Here is a 17,854-nt window from a genome sequence, read left to right as displayed (position 1 = left end):
AATGTTCCTTCTAATCTCTTAAACTGCATCATAACAGGCTACTACTTTCCTCTATCCATTTGATGTAATTTTCTTTCAAAGGTTTTTTTATTAAATCGCAAAGTAGCAAAGCAACTGCAGTACAATGGATTACAACTTTTTTTCCCCTTTCCCCCCCCCCCCCCCCCCCGAACATACCCCACCCATATCCCACCCTCACACCCAATCACAAACAATCCTGCATTAAGAAATTAGTACAAAAAATAATACATAATGTTAAAAATAGCAGAAACGAAACAAAAACACACACTTCAAGAAACAAAAACAAACAACCAATATGAAACAAAAAACAAAGAAATAAAATGTAATCAAACTAAAGAGGGGAGCTACTCTTCAACTATTGTGGTCGGTTTCTTAAAATAGTCTAGGAAGGGGCGCCATATTTTATGAAATTTAGTCTCAGATCCCTGGGTAGTGCAACAAATTTTCTCCAGATTCATACATGACATAATGTCTCTAATCCAATGTGAGTGGGAAGGAGGAGCAGGATCTTTCCATTTAAGTAAGATAGCCCTACGAGCAAGTAAAGAGGTGAAGGCCAGTACTTTAGCTTCACTTTAGGCAAGCCTGAATTGGGAGCAATGCCAAAAATTGCAGTGAAAGGGTTCGGCTCAATTTGATGCTGAAGTACTTCAGAAATTGTTTGAAAAACTGATGTCCAAGAACTCAGTCAAGGTGGGACACAACCAGTACATGTGAAAGAGTGATGCCGGTGCGCTCTTACAGCTATCACAGGTCGGGTCTACATCGGGGAACATACGAGCTAATTTAGTTTTAGATATGTGGATACGATGTACTACTTTAAATTGCACAAGAGCATGTCGGGCGCACATGGAGGTAGAGTGTATCCGATCCAGGACTGAATCCCAAATGTGATCTGTGAAGGCAGAACCTAGGTCCTGCTCCCACAGGGTTCATTTGATGTAATTTTAAATTAATTAACAAAATGTTTCCCAGCTTACGTGAAAAACACGATCACTCGATTATTGTAATTTATTTCATGTGTGTGTCGGTTGATGTTTTTGCCTGCCAAAAATATCTATGTTTAAGCCACTCTATATAGGTGGCCAATCCCTATTCCTATTTATCACCGCATTATTTACTTTAATAAAAAACCTCTCACATCGGCTTCCCACACTTTAATCGACTGATGGAATACAGGCGATGCACTTTGCAGGAGATTGTCCACCTCTGTAGTGACCTTCACCCAATGATTAAAAAAATAAAATACCCTCTCTTTCCAAGAGGGGGCAGTCTTTATACTGTTTAATGAGATAATGGGAAAACAACAGCAGGTATAAATAGTGTTTATACCTGCAGGTAACTGAATCCTCTCACAGTAAAATCACTGCTGTCATTGTTGGGACAATATTAATTAAAATATTAATTCTCCGCTTAGTAAATCACATTACAGAGCTTTACATTTGCATAGAGTGGTTGTTCACGATGGCTGTGTTATATGTTGGTGGGACAGAGATGAAGCTCTTTGAAATTTTGAACACAATCTGGCCACTGCTCCCCTACAACGGAGTGGTTTATGGCTTGCATTAAGCAATGATCTACAAGGCTCCTTGCAACAATCTCTTCAATACCAGCATCAGCTGACTCCATAATGATAATGATGTTTGCCCTGTCCTGTAAGTGACTGTCTGTCCGGACTCACAAATGTTAGTGTTCCTTTCAAGCGTTAAAGTTAAATATTGACACACAAAGTTGCCTTGCTCATTTATTTAATATAAAAAAATATGTATACAATTTAAAAAATGCATGGTGAAGGTGTATCAATCAAGTAATCACATATTGCAGACATGTGGATGAAATCAAAGTACTGTACTTCCTGTGGATGATTGGATCTCATATTTATTCTGGATTATTTTAAGTTTATGTTATGTGTTCACGTACTGCAGTTTTGTGATGAAAGTAGTAAATTTTCCCTCTTAGTAAGTATCTGTAGGAACTTAAAAAACTTGTTAGTCCTATAGGTTTTGCTGTTTGCTCCTGATACATTCATTATTTGTCTTAATACAAAAAGAATAAGAGATTTAAATGACTAACATCATTTCAAAATTGCAGTTTAGCAGTGGCCTATACAGTAACAGCTGAAATGGAGAAATGGGAGGTTTCCACTTCTGTAGGATCCACAGAAGCCAAAGAGAACGCCTCATTACCAATGGGTATGTAGCCTCAAATATACACACAAATTCAATACATTAGGATACATTTTTAAGAGCAGTTGTAGGTTTAGTAATCTTACCTGCCAAAAATATGTATTTTTTTCTCGCAGTTAACAATTCTTGTAAGAATCTGGAATGCTACATGGTCCTCATCAACGCAGAAAAGACAGCCATCGGCTCCATCTGTTTCCTGGCAGGTCCTTTCACGCTGTTGGAAAATGCTCTTGTGTTGGGAGTGATCCTCGCCACAGCCTCCCTGCGGAAACGGCCTTCGTATCTGTTCATTGGTAGCCTTGCTCTGGCCGACGTCTTCGCCAGCTGCTTCTTCACCACCAGCTTCCTGGACTTCCACCTCTTTCGGCACAGCGATGGCCCCACTGCCTACCTCTTCAAACTAGGTGGTGTCATCATGGCCTTCAGCAGCTCGGTGGGGAGCTTACTACTGACTGCTCTGGACCGCTACCTCTGCATCCACCAGCCCTCCACCTATAAGCTGCTGCTGACCCGCCGGCGGGCTCTGCTGAGCCTGCTGCTCCTCTGGAGCGTCACCATCTTCATCTCCTTCTTACCACTGATGGGCTGGAGATGTCAAACAGGGCTTTCCCCGCCCTGCTCACGCCTCTTTCCCTACATCAACCAGGGCTATTTGGCCTGCTGGACCAGCTTCATCCTGGTGATTCTGGCTCTCATTTTGGTGGCTTACGCTCTCATCCTGTGGAAGGCCCACCGCCATGAGTCCTCCATGACCGCCCTCCAGGGAGCAGCAGGAAAAGGCCAGGCCCGCATGAGGATGGATATCCGGCTAGCACGCACCTTTGGTCTGATCTTCATCATACTGGTGGGCTGCTGGCTTCCTGCGCTCTCCTTCATGATAGCTGACGTCTCTGTGGTCCTGACCCACACCCAACAGAGGGCCTTCGCCTTCTGCAGCACCCTCTGTCTGGTCAACTCCGCAGTCAACCCGCTGCTGTACGCGCTGCACTGTCGAGAAATGAGAGTCGCTCTGCAGCAGTTGCTACGAAGGCTGTGTGTATTTGGGAGATGTCAAAAATCCACAGCAGGACTGACCCCAGGGTCAGCCTCAGCAGAAAACAACAGCTCTGTCCTCACTGATGATGAGATGCCGAGGACCAGAATTACCCAGCTCAGCTTGGTCTCAGAAATGGTGGACATTCAGCAGATGAACATCAGAAAATGAGTTAAAATTATGGAGCAGCTGTACAGAGAGGTGGATGTTTTATATACTGCATGTGTATATATATATATATATATATATATATACACACACACACACACACACACTATACATATACAGTATATATACAGTATATATATATACCGTACAGACATGACCCAATGTAGATCTATGAGCAGTATAATATAATTATTAGTGATGTAAAATACTTTCACTTGACTTTTTTATCGAGGCTATCGTTGTAAAGCGTATTGAACAACAACATCAGTAAGAAAACAGGTGATTAGAAAATCTATAAAATGCTGAAACGTGCCACATATTGTGTTTAACTTGTAGTTACAAGGTACATGGAACCCACAGATGAGAATAAAATTCACTTTAGCAAATATTTTGCCACAATCACAGATGAATCACAACAGTAAGTAGGATTAACGTGGTTTTGATTTTAAAATTATATTAAGTTATTTTTTAGCATTGTGTGTTTATTGGAAGAACTATACAAAGTAGGGGGGGGGTGGTAGCTTTTCATTCAGGCATTGGTTTAGGCCAGGCAAAAGGTTTATTGGTTATTTTTAGTTTTTTTAAAGTGAGTTGAGGTTTTGTGACCATCCAACCCCTAACCTTTGACCCCTCTGTGTCCTGTGTCAATGCTTTGACCCTCCCACTCCCGTCATGCTACGCTGTCCTGTTAGCCAAAGTGCTGACATAAGCCTTGTGTTCCTCAGACACGTGATGGAAAAAATGTGGATTTGTTGATTATATGCTTTTTTTTTTTTATTAACTGTTTGAGTGTTTTGTCCCTGAGCGTGCCGGAACCAAGTTCATATGGGTGGGTTGCCTATCCTGATTGCACACATGAATGCCAGGACTCCACAAAAGCCACCACGCATGGAGGGAGTGTCACACAATATTCAACACATGAATCCAAGCAGTGTACCGGTGTAAATGGAGCACATGCAGAACAGACACTAGAACACTCTTTGCAATGGTGATGACTGGCAGCTGCAGTAAAGCACATGTTGACATACAGTTAAAGCCACAGTTGCATATGGGCCACAAAACTGAGTATCTCAATGCTTGTTGATCTTAGGTCAAACAATGTTTGACCGAACACATGTTTCAACCACTATGTCAAATGATTAGAAGTACTACTTCACTAAGATTTGTTTTGACTGTAATACGTTTGTTTTTAAGCTAATTCTATGGTTAATTTGACTCTTTACTTATCGCCAAGAGACAAAACTAGTCAGCAATCTGGTGTTCCATGATCTGTAATTGTCTTTGTAGCTGTATCAATCTTCCAGGTGGATCTATTTGGCCAGGAGTGACAAGCTGGATCCTGGGAGTCCGAAAATCAAGCAAGAAACAAAGTATACAGTATTACTGACTTCTCTCCCATCTGATAACAATACATTACTTTTTAATATTACAGTATTTACCTCCAGTATGTTATTATGTGTATAATAGGCTAAGTGAGAAAAGTTAGAAATAAAAAAATGTTGGTCAAACTTCTCGCACATGAACATCCAGCAGCGGGGACTGCAGCATTTATAAGTTGATGGGTGATTACTGGAAAATGCCAGTTTTAAGTTTTCTCAAAACAACACACTGCAGTGAATGTGTGCCTAGATATATGCATGTGATAGAATAGGAGAGGTATGCTATAGCAGATGGTAAAGCAAGGAAAGACAAGATCCTAAAGTAAACATAGTGTATGAGCTATGGGACTCTGTTCCAGGTCACTATAGCCTAGCAGCCACATTGCCTATTGTTAATAGCCAATAGCCTATTGTTTGCCAGTAGCTTTCCAGCAGGCAGTTGACCAGGTTGACCAGCCAGATTGTGATCCTTGAAGGTCCTATAGATTTCATTTCTAGTGAACAACCTGTTACAACATTCCATGTCTGTTTTAAAAATAAGAAGGGGTTTTGCCCCCTGGGTATTAACGTATTCAATTACTTCAGTACTTTTTAAGGATCTGGACCCTGTGAATGAAAATAAAGCAAAGGCTAAAATCACTTCGGAGTAAGCTATATTTTTAATCTAGCCTACTTGATTTACCTGACCATCACCGCCAGACGTCTCGTGAACCTCCTATTTGAGTTCAGCGGAAAAGCAATCAACAACAACAACAGGGTTTTACCGCAGGAAATCGTAGCGTAAATACGTTAAACTAGAAAACAAAATACAACTAATTCTAGTAGTAATTGAGTAATAAGTTAAACAAAGTACGCCTTGATAACGATCACAATCAAAATAATGTATATATGAAAAATAACATGTTATTTATATTTGAAACCCCCCTCCTTTTTCTCAAATGGTAGGTTCCGCCATTGTGACGTTTTAAAAATTCAGCAGTCAGGGTCGGCAGTTGGCTCTCTACTCAGAGAAGAAAATCCGTTGTTGTGGAAGAAAAGGTTCAAGAAATTCGAGGGACGTTATTCGCTCAAACAACGAGCGTTAGACCCCGTTTTTTTGCGGGTAGTTTTTCCTCCAACTTATTGTTGCCCCCTGTTTTATTTAGCAAACATGGCCTGTGGAGCTACGTTAAAGCGGTCGATGGAGTTTGAGGCCCTCCTCAGTCCTCAGTCTCCCAAGCGGAGAAGGTGCAACCCACTACCGGGGACTTCGAGCACTCCTTCTCCGCAAAGATGCAATCTCCGTCCCCAAGTCGACAGCCCAACGCATTCGATGTCTCCCCAGGCCATAGGAGGCGAACACAGGCTTACCCCAGGTATGAAATGAGACCTTTTTCATGTTTTTTCTGCGTTTCAGGGTGGGTGTCATGGGGGAGGGGGTTTGGGTGGAGTGGAAAGGATAGCTAGCTAGTTGAGAGTCAGAATGGGGGTTGGAGGCTAAACGTTAGCTTAAGCTAATGCCAGGAAGGGGAACGTTGTCGCTTAGTAACCAACGCAGAACATTTACTAATCATAATAAAGCAATACGACTCTTAAACCTGCAGTGTGTAGAAGTTTGGGTTTTATTTCCTAGCAGATTTTGTAGAAAGTAATTATAATATCCATAAGTACATTTAATTTGGTGCATAATAGCTGAATTTTTTTTTTTGAATTATTATTTTTTCCCTTAGAAAGGGTCTCATATATGTCCATATTTCTGCATATCTTGGACCAAGGCCTAGTGCCGCCATCTTGAAAGTGTCATAGTTGGATTGTTATCAGGTGCATTGTTTAAAATTTAGAATTGTTCTTGTCCTTGAAGGCCACTGTAGCTTCTGTTATTATTCGAAAGGGTTGGGGGTTACCAAGGGAGCGTTGCATTCTAGAACTTTCTTGATGATGTCATACTACACACTGCACCTTTAAAAGTAGACGTAGCTCTATATTTATTCGTATGTGGCATCTTGCCAGCTTATTATTGTTGCATAGTTGGCTTAGTCAGCTTGCTTAAACTAATGAGGATTTTCTCGCGAAAATATTAGAGTCAAAGTCCTTTGCAAAGCTAACTCGAATACTCTTTCTAGCATTGGGGACATTGTAATGCAGCTTTCTGACTGCCCTTACCAGCTTTGCCTGTACCATATGCAGCTGTAGCATCTAGCATGATGGTATGCCACGGATATTAAGCCTGCTATAACTAATACAACATTGTTTTATATGTTTTACATTTTAGTTTAGTTTATAAACTAGTGGGATTTTATAAAATATCCTGCTCCTACTTTAACACCTTTGTTATAAATCAAGCCTTTTGGCTCTACACTGTGAAGACAAATGGCCTCACAGCAGCCGGCACATCATGGCAGGCTGTCAATTAGGGAGCTGCCTGGGTTATGTTTCTTGGCTTTAGTGTCTTGGATTGAGGTGGTGGTGGTGGGGGGTTACTATTATGCACCACGGCCATTGCTTTCCCTCTTTAAGCCCCAGAGGGCATTTTTCATTTCCTTTATGTCTGTACTCTACTCACCCATTGACTTGGAAAGCTCTGCTGTGAGCGTTGGATGGGTGTGGGGTACACAAGATAATTACCTACTACAATATAGATGTCTCCACTGTGATCCAGCAAGGCTTATTGTTTGTGCCAGCCACTGAGATGGGGCAGCATTAGATCAGATCAGAGATCACTAAGGCACAATCCTCCTTGCCCAATTTTAATTCTAATAAAACAATTGCCGGACGTCCTTGTTTCTGCCAATAGCACATGATATAAAGAGCATGAGTTATGGTGCTAGTTAGCCTTCCTGTTAGGGATGGGCATTTTAAGAAATTTCATTGATCGATCATCGGGAAAATTAACGATCAATTATCGATTAATCGTTATCTTTTTACATATTAAAAAATGCCAACAGAACATCCAAAATACAGCGTTTTACCATAGACTGTATACAAGAGGTTTTTACTCAATTACATCTTTATTCCAAGATCTTCCAGGCAAACAACAATCTATTAAGACAAGGCAACTTTTTAAAATAAAATAATAATAAAATGCGGCGCTGGTTAAAGCCCGAGGCTATGAGCCAACAAGGAGCCAATGCTACGATACCTTTAAAGTTTAAACACATATGCGCCTCCTAAGATGCTGCCAAAGACTGCATAAGGGCACGGCACGTTTCTCTGAGTGGTAAAGGACCTAACGTTACTTCATCTAATAAACAAAATGTGCAAATTAGTTCCCTGATGAAGGCGAAGTAGGAAAGCATGGACGCTAAAGTTAGCCGCTAATACTAGCGGCGCTAACGTCACACGTTAAACAGGGTCGGATGTAGGCTTCAATGTACAAGTGGTACATAATTCGGTGTGCTGTACTTATACAAGGTTTCACAATGCTTAATGAACTTAGTTATTTTCTGTTCTAAAGCTGTCCGGTCCGATGCCAAACTTTGCCTTGACTTCTTCCTGTTTGTTTTGACATCTACGGCAGCTCGCAGGCTGCTGCCTGAGCCTGTTCTGTTGTCTCCTACTACTAGTTAAGTATCTCCCCCTGCTGGTAGAATGTTTAATTGCTGCCCATACAGTCTTTGGTGCTGCCACATAGTGAAACTCATTGCTGTGCTGCCGGACTCGCACTGCGCAACACAACGGCTATATGATCGATAACAATTTCACGTGCTCGACAATATTCTTAACGAGCAATGATCGATTAATCGATCAATTATGCCCATCCCTACTTCCTGTTGCTATGATGTGTTTTGCTGTTTCCACTAAGCAGCATTGACAGTTCCACTAACTGCAACAAAAATCACACATTTGCAAATGTATTCATAGATAAGCTGTTTTTATTTATAATACATGTTTTAATTTAGGAGTGATCCACCCTTCATATTACCCAGAGACTGTATGTTGAGCCACTTGTCTCCACCATTAGGCTGTTCAAATCCAGAGAGGTTTATATCTCCCTAGTCCCTACATTTTCCTTTTTAATGTCAAAGATTGTCAACTTCTTTCTATAACACAATCAACTAAGGCTGAATGATGTGGTATTCTCCACTTAGTTCTGTGCTTCTTTATTGAGTTCGAATAAGGCATTCTTCATGGAAGATTTATTTTTGGAGGGAGTGAATAACTTGTGTTACGGGTACCTGAAATGTGAGTCATTAGTGAATGTTATTTTTATTTTATTTAAAATGATCAACTAGCCACAAACAAAATAATCCTAATTTGGTCGATTTACAAGCTGCGTCACTTACTAAGACAAAGGGCAACTCATGTCTCTATGTTGTTAGAAATAAATGGGCTTTGTCACTCACAGAAAAAGCCAGGGGAGGTTTGCAGAGCCGGGCATTTACATACACACACGTCTGTGTCGATTCTGGTGAACTGTCACACTCTTCCTGGTTAACCAAAGATTTATAGTGATTTTAGAAATGCTTTGTTTCCGAGAAGGTACTGTGTGCATTTCGCCATAGTTGCATATTACTGGAGGTGAAGAGTCACATATTCTTGACCCTGTTTTTGTCAGTGTTTATTCACTCTGACTTGCTGATCCTTACAGAGAAATATTTATACTTCGGCAGCTGTGTTTATGTAAGTGCACAAAATGAATAATAGGACAATTTTTTTCCAGGTTATCGCTGGTCTGACGCTGCTTTTCTAGCCTGAACTTTATGTATCATCCAACATGCCTCTTGTGTGTTCCACTGTCTGCTGAGCTGAATTACAGCACAGCAGCAGCTGCAAAGGTGAAGTAATGTAGATTTGTCTGCTGCAGACATGAGGTCCAGCTACTAGGTTTTATACTCACCTTCACCCAGAAAGAGGCTCCTCATGGGACTTGGTGCTGCAAACCTGCCTTTTCACTGTGGTTTGCCAAGTGAACCAATTTTGTATTTAGCAAAAGGTCAGCTGTCATCCCTCCCACCGTCTCTACCCGCAAATGCTTTCCAGCAAGTCAGGTTTTCTTGTGTTGAGCAAGGCTTTGTGTGCAGGTGAAAAATGGGGATCAAACAGCGCAGGCCTTGGCATCTATGGGTAATTATTTCATAATGTAGATAGGATCAGCCACCCCTTTCTCTTAGGCCTCATTCATGTGCTGCCAGTCAGGGCTTGTGCTTTTGTAAAAATTCCCACAGTTGACAGATGAGGATTGTTTTTTCCTGGTACAATATTTTATGTTCCCTAAAAGACTGTACTGGTTGATTTCTTTGACAGAAATGCGTGGAGGTGTTGAGGCCTAAAACCTTTGGTCTGTCCTCCTCAACTGGAAAAGTGTTAAGTGCTAAACTCGGACTGCAGTTTGGTCAACATCACCCAACTTTTTTTTTGCCATTACTGAGTACCAACCTTTGAAATTCTCTAATGGCCGATTTCTAGCTCAGGAAATTTCCCCATTGGGTTACGGCCTCTGCACACATCCTGCGTCTACCTCTGGAGCGCGTCGCCTTACCTTACTGCTGCGTCTCTCAGACTTTTCTCGGACACACATGGAACATCTCAGCAGCAGCTGCTGCTGCAGCGCTGCTTCTAAAAGCCCTATCTTTCTACATAGAGTTTTCATAGATAATTCCCATTAAAAATGAAGTTCTTTCCTGTCATTTATGATGCATATGATTTATATTGAGTCTAATATTGAGTCTGGACAGTAATCCGTGCACCCCATTGCCTTTTTCTTTTTCTTTTTTTTTAAATTTTCGCTTGTTGGAAGTCTTATTTTGAAAGGGACACACCAGGAAATGGTGAAACTACAGCGAAAACTGCCAGTATGAAGTCAATATGACTCTCAGCAGAGTATTTCTCTATCAGTTAAAGCAGAGAGACCCGAGAGAGACGCGCGGCTCTCAGAAAAAAATAGGCGAGCCTCCTGAGGTAAAGGGGAGCGTCGCTGCAGACGTGCCTCCGACGCGCATCAGCAGTGCGTCTGAGGTTGGATGTGTGCCCGCTCTAGGTTGATTACACGGTCAGTGACAAAAAGTCAGACGCAGACGCGAGGTAGACGCGCAGTAGAGGTAGGATGTGTGTGGTGGCCGTTATTCTCTCATAAAATGACATGTGCAGTGCAGTTATCTACTTTTGCTACTGTTCCATTCCTGAATCCTCATTGGCCTGATTTGCATAACCTTCCCAGGACTTTGGGCCGCAGTAGAACTGGAAACACAGACAATAACGGGCCGAATGAGCATTTTAGTTCCTTGTTCCTGGAACTAAAAGTTATTTGGTACTTTTGGTTGAAAAGCCGCTTATTTCCCTTTCTGCCCTTAACAATAGGGATAATATTTGTGCTGAAGTTTACCTGACACCCGAATATGATAACCCCGGGACATCCTGTTGTATTTTTTCATCATAACCCTATAACACCAATCACAGAAAGGCCCACATATTGGTCCAGAAGATTTCATTCTAAATACTGGAAATGTCTGGAAACTATTTATTCATCAGTAATGAGCTTCTTTATCAGTCATTTCCCATTTCTGACCTTTTCCAACTAATAGCAGTTGCCCTTAAATTCTTTGCTGCAGAGGACCAACTTCAACTGACCCATAATGCATCACAGGTTTACTCCCTGGCAGTTTGGACATTCGAAACCCAACTCCCCCCAAACAATCCTATAGCGGTGGAGGGTGAAATGAAATGAGTCAGCTTTGTTTTCTCCCCACCACCATGTCCAATCTATCCAGCCGATCTGCCTTTCGTATTCAGTGTTTGGCCTAAGCCTTTTAGCCGGGGCTTTCTCTCCTGTGTTTCCCTGGCTCCCGGAAGTCTCTGTGATTGATTGCTTGGCCTGGTTGTGGCAGGGTCAGTGTTGCCAAGCAACGTCCACAATCTAGCTACTAGTTGGCAGAGCTTGAAATGATGGGCAGCCAGATGCACCACTGTTAGTTCACTAAGACTGTCCAATATTTTCTCACTACCATGAGTCAGAATTAATATTTCACATCAGGAGTTACACCTCATTATTTCGGGCGACCTAGAGTGTCGCCCCAGATACTGAAGCATAGTTGCACTCGCAAATAATGATAGATTTTGTTCAAGTCTTCCTTGGAGCCAGTATTTAGCACTTTCTTGCTCATACAGTCTTTGTTTGAACAAGTCACGTTTAGTTCCTGTTTCTGTTACAAAGGGGAAGCCCTGCAGTAGAAACTGCCAGTCACAGCCCCCCCCACACACACACATACGCGCACACACAGAAAATAACAAAACGAGTCACAAAATGAAAGTGAAGAGACACACAAAATTCCCCATACTATTCGAAAGGTCTGTTGGTAAATTATTGGGTGGGAAAACTGGCAAAGTAAAGGACATGATCAGTATTTTGGGATCTTGTATTATAAAATGTGTTTCAGCTGGTGTGGTCAGATATACACAATCAGCCTCTGTATTTTAGCCATGCACTTGTTGGATTTTGTCCAAATTATGTTTTTGGATGAGCAGCACAGTGCAACTTTATAATAGCATTGACATGGTCCTCCTACTGCCGTTTAAATAAAAGTCCTGCTGGTAAGCATCTTATTAAAACTGACTGACCGCAACTTGATGCAATCTCTGTTGGATTCAGCTTGTCTTTATCAAAATCAATGTGTTGTTTGATTAGCCTTACTGCGTTTGCTCTTTTGATTTATCATGTCCTTTATAAAATTGAGCAACTGGGATCAGTGAATATTTCAACTGAAAATAATTGATAAAAATTGTGGTTTATTGCATTTTCTGTCAATCTACTAATTGGTTCAGTCCTGGTTACAGCCCCCAATTGTGAGCTGTGAATGCCATTCTTTCTGCAGTGGCTGTGGCATAGCTTTATTTAGAGTGAAAAGCCCAGTTGGAGCTGAAAAAACAGAGCCTGTCAGCTTAGGGTGTTGTGTTGTTAATGCTGGAACGTTTAGAGGCCACACACAGCAAGAGGAGGGGTCTCTGGGGAAGGCAACAGTTCAAAAACAATCCTACCCCATATAACATGGTTTTCTTAAAATGGCTCTTTAGAGAAGTTCCTGCTTTCCTTACTATCCAAACAAGCTTAAGCCAGTGTCAGACTGCACAATATCAGCCCAATTCAGCATTTGCAGGGTGCTGTCGTGTCGTAAACTACAGAGGGAGACAATCAATCGTTTTATGTGTAGCGTGACATAGTGGACGAAAGCCTAGCATATTTGACTTTAAGTTTACTTCCCAAGGCGGCTTGCGTTGCTTCCATGATGTCGACCAGTAGGAGCATGGCTGACAGCACTCTGCAGGAAGAGATGAGGCTGCTAATATTCACATGGTTTACAGTGCCGCTTGCAAAGCAGTAACGTACGAGGTGCTTCTAGCGCCATAGTCTATTTACACTGCCGGCAGGCGGTTGTTGATCTGTCACCATCGTGATGTCCTCGGTTAAGAATGTATGACTATTATTCTCTAATCTGACATAGTGACCACCATCGTAACAGACAGAAAGATGTTTTGGCCTGACACCGGCATTACTGATCAACGGGCTAAAGTGGCGGCATGGCCTGTAGCCCCCTCCCCACCCTAGATAAACGAGGCATGGTTCCCCAGAAAGAGGTGTAACGTATAGGCTCTTCACCCCCCACCCCCCTCTGTATGAACAGAGTAAGATAAAGTCCTTTATCTACATTTGCTATCATTATCCGCTGGTTGAGCCCATAGTGTTTTAGTCTAGTTTTTCCATGAACTTTTTTGAACTTTAACGTTTATAATTAGATGTTTGTGTGCTAACTGTGAGGCATATTTAAGCTGTTCTGACACTGGACAGCTGGGAAGCACATGCTTCATCCCAAGGTGGAAACATTTGAGAAGATAAACCACATTTTTTTGACTCATTGTAGTTTTAGGCCTGTGTACTTAAAATACTCATATTGCCTTTTTCATTTACCTTATTTCACTCCATACTTTATTTTTCATGTTTATCTATAAATTAGGGGTAAACTGTAGGACTACAACTCGATGATCATTTAAGTTATCGATTCACCTGCCCATCATTTCCTTCATCTGTTGGTCTCTAAGATATAAAAAGACTCAAATATTGCTATTCACAGTATCCTATTAGAATTCAGGGTGAAAATATGCATGGTCTAGTAATACACTGATCCGTTTACTTTGTACATCCACAAAATACCCCCAGCATCTGTTCGACCACTTAAGTTACATCCCGGTAAAGAACAGATTTATTTTGCAGCTTTTTCACCAGCTGGAGCCTGGCATGATACAGAGAAAAGGAGAAGTGAAACTGATACAGTCACACACGCTCAGAAAGTGCGTCTTAGCTCAGCTTTGTGTATGTTATTAAAGCTTGATATGTTGCAATCAGTCTTTCGCACCTCTACTTGTGCTTTTCTTTTTGGAACTGATATCGTGTGAAGATGGCAGAGGAATTTATAGCTATAATTTATCTTAAGAACACTGAGGATGAATACTCTTTCTCCTATTAGTCCCTGTTCCTGCTCGAATTCATTCAACCTGACTGGTCGTGGCGGTTGTAGTTATAAAATAACACACATTAAAAAAACTAAACTAATGAATATTGTACATTTTTCCTTCGATTTTAAATATAAAGCTATATTCGACGTCTTACTTTTCAAATAACTTCTGTTGATCAAAATGACTTAAACATAGCACATTGTACTTTTGAAAAACTGTTATTTTCCAGTTTTGAGTGTTTCAACCAACATAAATGACTATAAATGAGAGTTGGCTACCCAATGGGAACACTCTTCATTCGTGGTAAACGGTTACAATGTGTGCTGTTTAACGTAGCCATGGTTAAAAGTAGAGCTGCAACAATTAATCGAATAATTGATTATTAAAATAATCAGCAACTATTTTGATAATCGATTAATCGTTTCGAGTAATTTTTTAATGAAAAATGTCCACAACATTCTCTGTTTTCAGCTTCTCAAATGTGAACATTTTCTGGTTTCTTTAATCCTCTTATGACAGTAAACTGACATATCTTTGTGTTTTGGACATAACTATACATTTGAAGAAGTCAACATGGGCTTTGGAAAACTGATCAACATTTTTCACTATTTTATGACATTTAACGGGCCAAACCAAAATAATCGTTAGTTGCAGCCCTAGTTAAAAGTTACATACACGTCCAAAACAAATATTTTCTCTATCCTGCTTTTAACGGTTTATGTCCTTGTTTCTGCTTCCTCCCTACAGAGCAAATCTTTCAGAACCTGCGTCAGGAGTACAGCCGGATCCAGAGGCGGCGGCAGCTGGAAGGGGCCTTCATCCAGACTGAGGCCGGTAGCTCCAGCGATGCCCACATCCCCAGCACCTCCCTCAACGCTCCCAGCTCCCCACCAGGTAGGAGAATCTAACTGTTGGCTGTACACACACACACACACACACACACACGCCATGTCTTCTGGTCATGCACAGCTCTAATGGTAAGCGCATGGTGCTATTGATACCAGTTCATGGAGGTTTACTTTTGAGCAATACCAGCTCCATGTATGATTTCTGTGAGCTGTTATCTAGAATGAGCTGTCTGTCGAGTTCTAGAACTCTGTGTCGCTAGCTATGTAGTATGGATACCATTACATTTGAGGTTAAACCAGTCTGGGTTATTTTGAGCTGTAGGAGGATATTTAACTGTAGGTAGGTGATCAAATAACATTTCTGTTTTTTGTTTTGTTCTGGTTAGTATTTCCTACAACATTGACGTGACAGCCAACTCAGACATCAAAACCATCCAACTTAAGGCGAGACACCGCTGGCAAAAATATTGTGTCAAAATATAAGTCAATTTTGAGATTTCTGGATGTTTTGCTTCCATAACATGTCTTCTTTCATACTAGTATAAATAAGAGGTGCAAAATATACATTTAGATGTTTATTATACTATACTTGTCTGTTTATATTCCCCTATACAACCAACAATCTTTAACAGCCATTATCTCTAATCCAAGCCCCAGGCTTTTCACCTCTCACTCTGCAGGATGGTCCCATAGATCACACTTACTGCACTGGTACTAAACTGGCCTCCTTCTGTCTCTGATGAGAAGGCTCTTAAATCTTCCACGTTCTGTGATCCACACTTGTGCTTTAACAACATGTTAGTCAAACAGCTTATAGCAGACCTCAAAGTCCACTGGGTAAAGAATCACCTAGGTAAAGCTGGCTAAGAGCAAAGGCTCACATTAGTGCTACGTGACCCTGTTGGCTGCTAGAGGTTAGTCCAGGGACAAATGGAAGCAAATCTGTGAATATGCACCTGGCCCAGCACCTATTTGTGGAAGCTGGAGAGAGGACATTTCTGTCTCGGTGACCTATCCCTTCACTGCAGAAAAATAATTCTACCTTTTTTTTTTTTTTTTTTAAATAGTTGATTTGACTTTGTGTTCCTCAGGTGCCTCAAGGAAGGACCAGCCCTCGTTTACACTGAAGCAGGTGAGCTACCTGTGTGAGCGGCTGCTGAAAGACCACGAGGAGAAGATCCGGGAGGAGTACGAACAGATTCTTAACACAAAACTTGCAGGTAATAAACATTCCTCTTTGAAACTATATCAAAACTATGAAGGCACAGGACTTTTGATCTCAGATTTTGCTTTTTATTCTGGCAGTGGAGAACACAGTTTAATGAGAAACGTTTAGCTACCCTCCCTATAAGAATGTTGTGTGGGTTAAGATGCCAAGACTGTAGACGGGAAAAGAACAAGTGCAGTAAAGATGGCACAATTTTCTTTAAAAGCTGAATTAAAAACTGCATTCACTCAAGTCTGTCTTTTTCTCTTCGTTTTGGCCCTCTGTCCCACTAGGCTTGCATTTTTTTCGTCCACAAATTGTAAAACCCCAACCCAGTCGCAGACGGTGTGCATAAAAGTGTAAACTAAAGTCAAGCAGATAACTTTTGTATGTTTGATGACTTCATGCAAATGTAAGTCACGTCATACAGCTGTTGTCATTAAGATGTTTTTATGTTCACTTTGTCAGACATCCTTATTGTAATACAACGAGTTGATCATCACAGCAGGTTTGGGAATGTTCTGATTAATAGTTCATAGTTATTAACTGGGATAGTTCTGTTTTCTAGTGAGGTCCGCTGTATTTAACACAGTATAGGTGATCCCAATATGTTGAAATCTATAATGTGCTGTTTTGCTGTAAATGGCTTGGTCTGGATGTAGTCTCTCTGTCCTCTGACCCATCAGGATTTTGAATCAACAGCAAAATAATTCAAATTTTTACTTCCTCTCTTTCCAGAACAATATGAATCTTTTGTGAAATTCACACAAGACCAGATAATGCGAAGATACGGAGCCCGGCCTGCTAGTTGTAAGTATATAACTGTCAACCACCATTTTCTAAAATACATTTTTATCCGTCAGTATATGTTTTCAAGTATCTGTTTTTTGTTTAACTGTGTTCAGGGTTAAAATCTGATTGTTACTGTGTGTGTGACTGCAGCACTAATCTACAGTACCAACCATTACCTGTGTTTCAGATGTCTCCTGAACTCACATTGACGAGATCCCGGCCTCCTTTCACAAGATGGCTCCTCTTTTACTGCCCCCCTTTCCCTAGGATTTTCATTTAATTTACCAATGTTCTTCCCCCTTAACATCTCAAACTGTTTGGGTGCCATGGTTTATTCTCTTTTTAATCCAAAACTTGATTTTCTTACTTCAAAACTATTGCTGCTGGCCAAAGTTGAGAAGAATCTGAAAGATAAACTATGTATGAAGCCCACTCATTTTTTTTTCCCTTTTTTTTTTTGCCCCATGTTGATATACTCTTTCTGAAAAACCTGACTAAAGCAGATCTGTGTCAAATCTCTTGCCGGCGCTGTAGAAAAAAGCTTATTGGCTTGTGGTCATTCTGTATAACCTTCCAGCAGCTGTATTAATGGCTCCCGCTTCTCACATTGTCCCACTTTTCTTGCCCTCCTCCCTCTTCACAACTCTTTACCTGAGAATGTGGATTTTTCTCCCTTTTGAAAAAAATAAAAGTTCTGTGATTTAAAAGGTTTTGTCTGGGATGTTTTTTTTTTCTTTTTCTTGAAGCAAAAAAATCTTCCAGCGCCTCTGGATGGAAGTTCTCCTAAATGCTGTGTC

At 41.0% G+C, this 17,854-nt stretch overlaps 2 protein-coding genes across 2 annotated transcripts; both read left to right on the top strand.

Moving 5' to 3' along the window:
* Nucleotides 1-2,143: 2,143 nt before the first annotated feature.
* cnr2 (cannabinoid receptor 2) lies at nucleotides 2,144-3,411 on the top strand (the record flags this gene model as incomplete). Its single annotated transcript, XM_080039622.1, has 2 exons — nucleotides 2,144-2,213; nucleotides 2,324-3,411. 2 exons carry the CDS (start codon nucleotides 2,144-2,146, stop codon nucleotides 3,409-3,411), a joined length of 1,158 nt encoding a protein of 385 aa, XP_079895748.1.
* A 2,366-nt stretch (nucleotides 3,412-5,777) lies between these two features.
* On the top strand, nucleotides 5,778-17,764 carry akirin1 (akirin 1). The gene is made up of 5 exons (XM_080039071.1): nucleotides 5,778-6,142; nucleotides 14,958-15,104; nucleotides 16,150-16,278; nucleotides 17,004-17,075; nucleotides 17,245-17,764. The coding sequence occupies exons 1-5, from the start codon at nucleotides 5,938-5,940 to the stop codon at nucleotides 17,253-17,255; spliced, it is 564 nt and encodes a 187-aa protein (XP_079895197.1). The 5' UTR covers nucleotides 5,778-5,937; the 3' UTR covers nucleotides 17,256-17,764.
* The last annotated feature ends 90 nt before the right edge of the window (nucleotides 17,765-17,854 follow it).

This window comes from Ammodytes marinus (assembly GCF_949987685.1).
Source record: "Ammodytes marinus genome assembly, chromosome: 13".
Classification (NCBI taxonomy): domain Eukaryota; kingdom Metazoa; phylum Chordata; class Actinopteri; order Uranoscopiformes; family Ammodytidae; genus Ammodytes; species Ammodytes marinus.
This window is presented reverse-complemented; position numbering and strand designations above follow the sequence as displayed.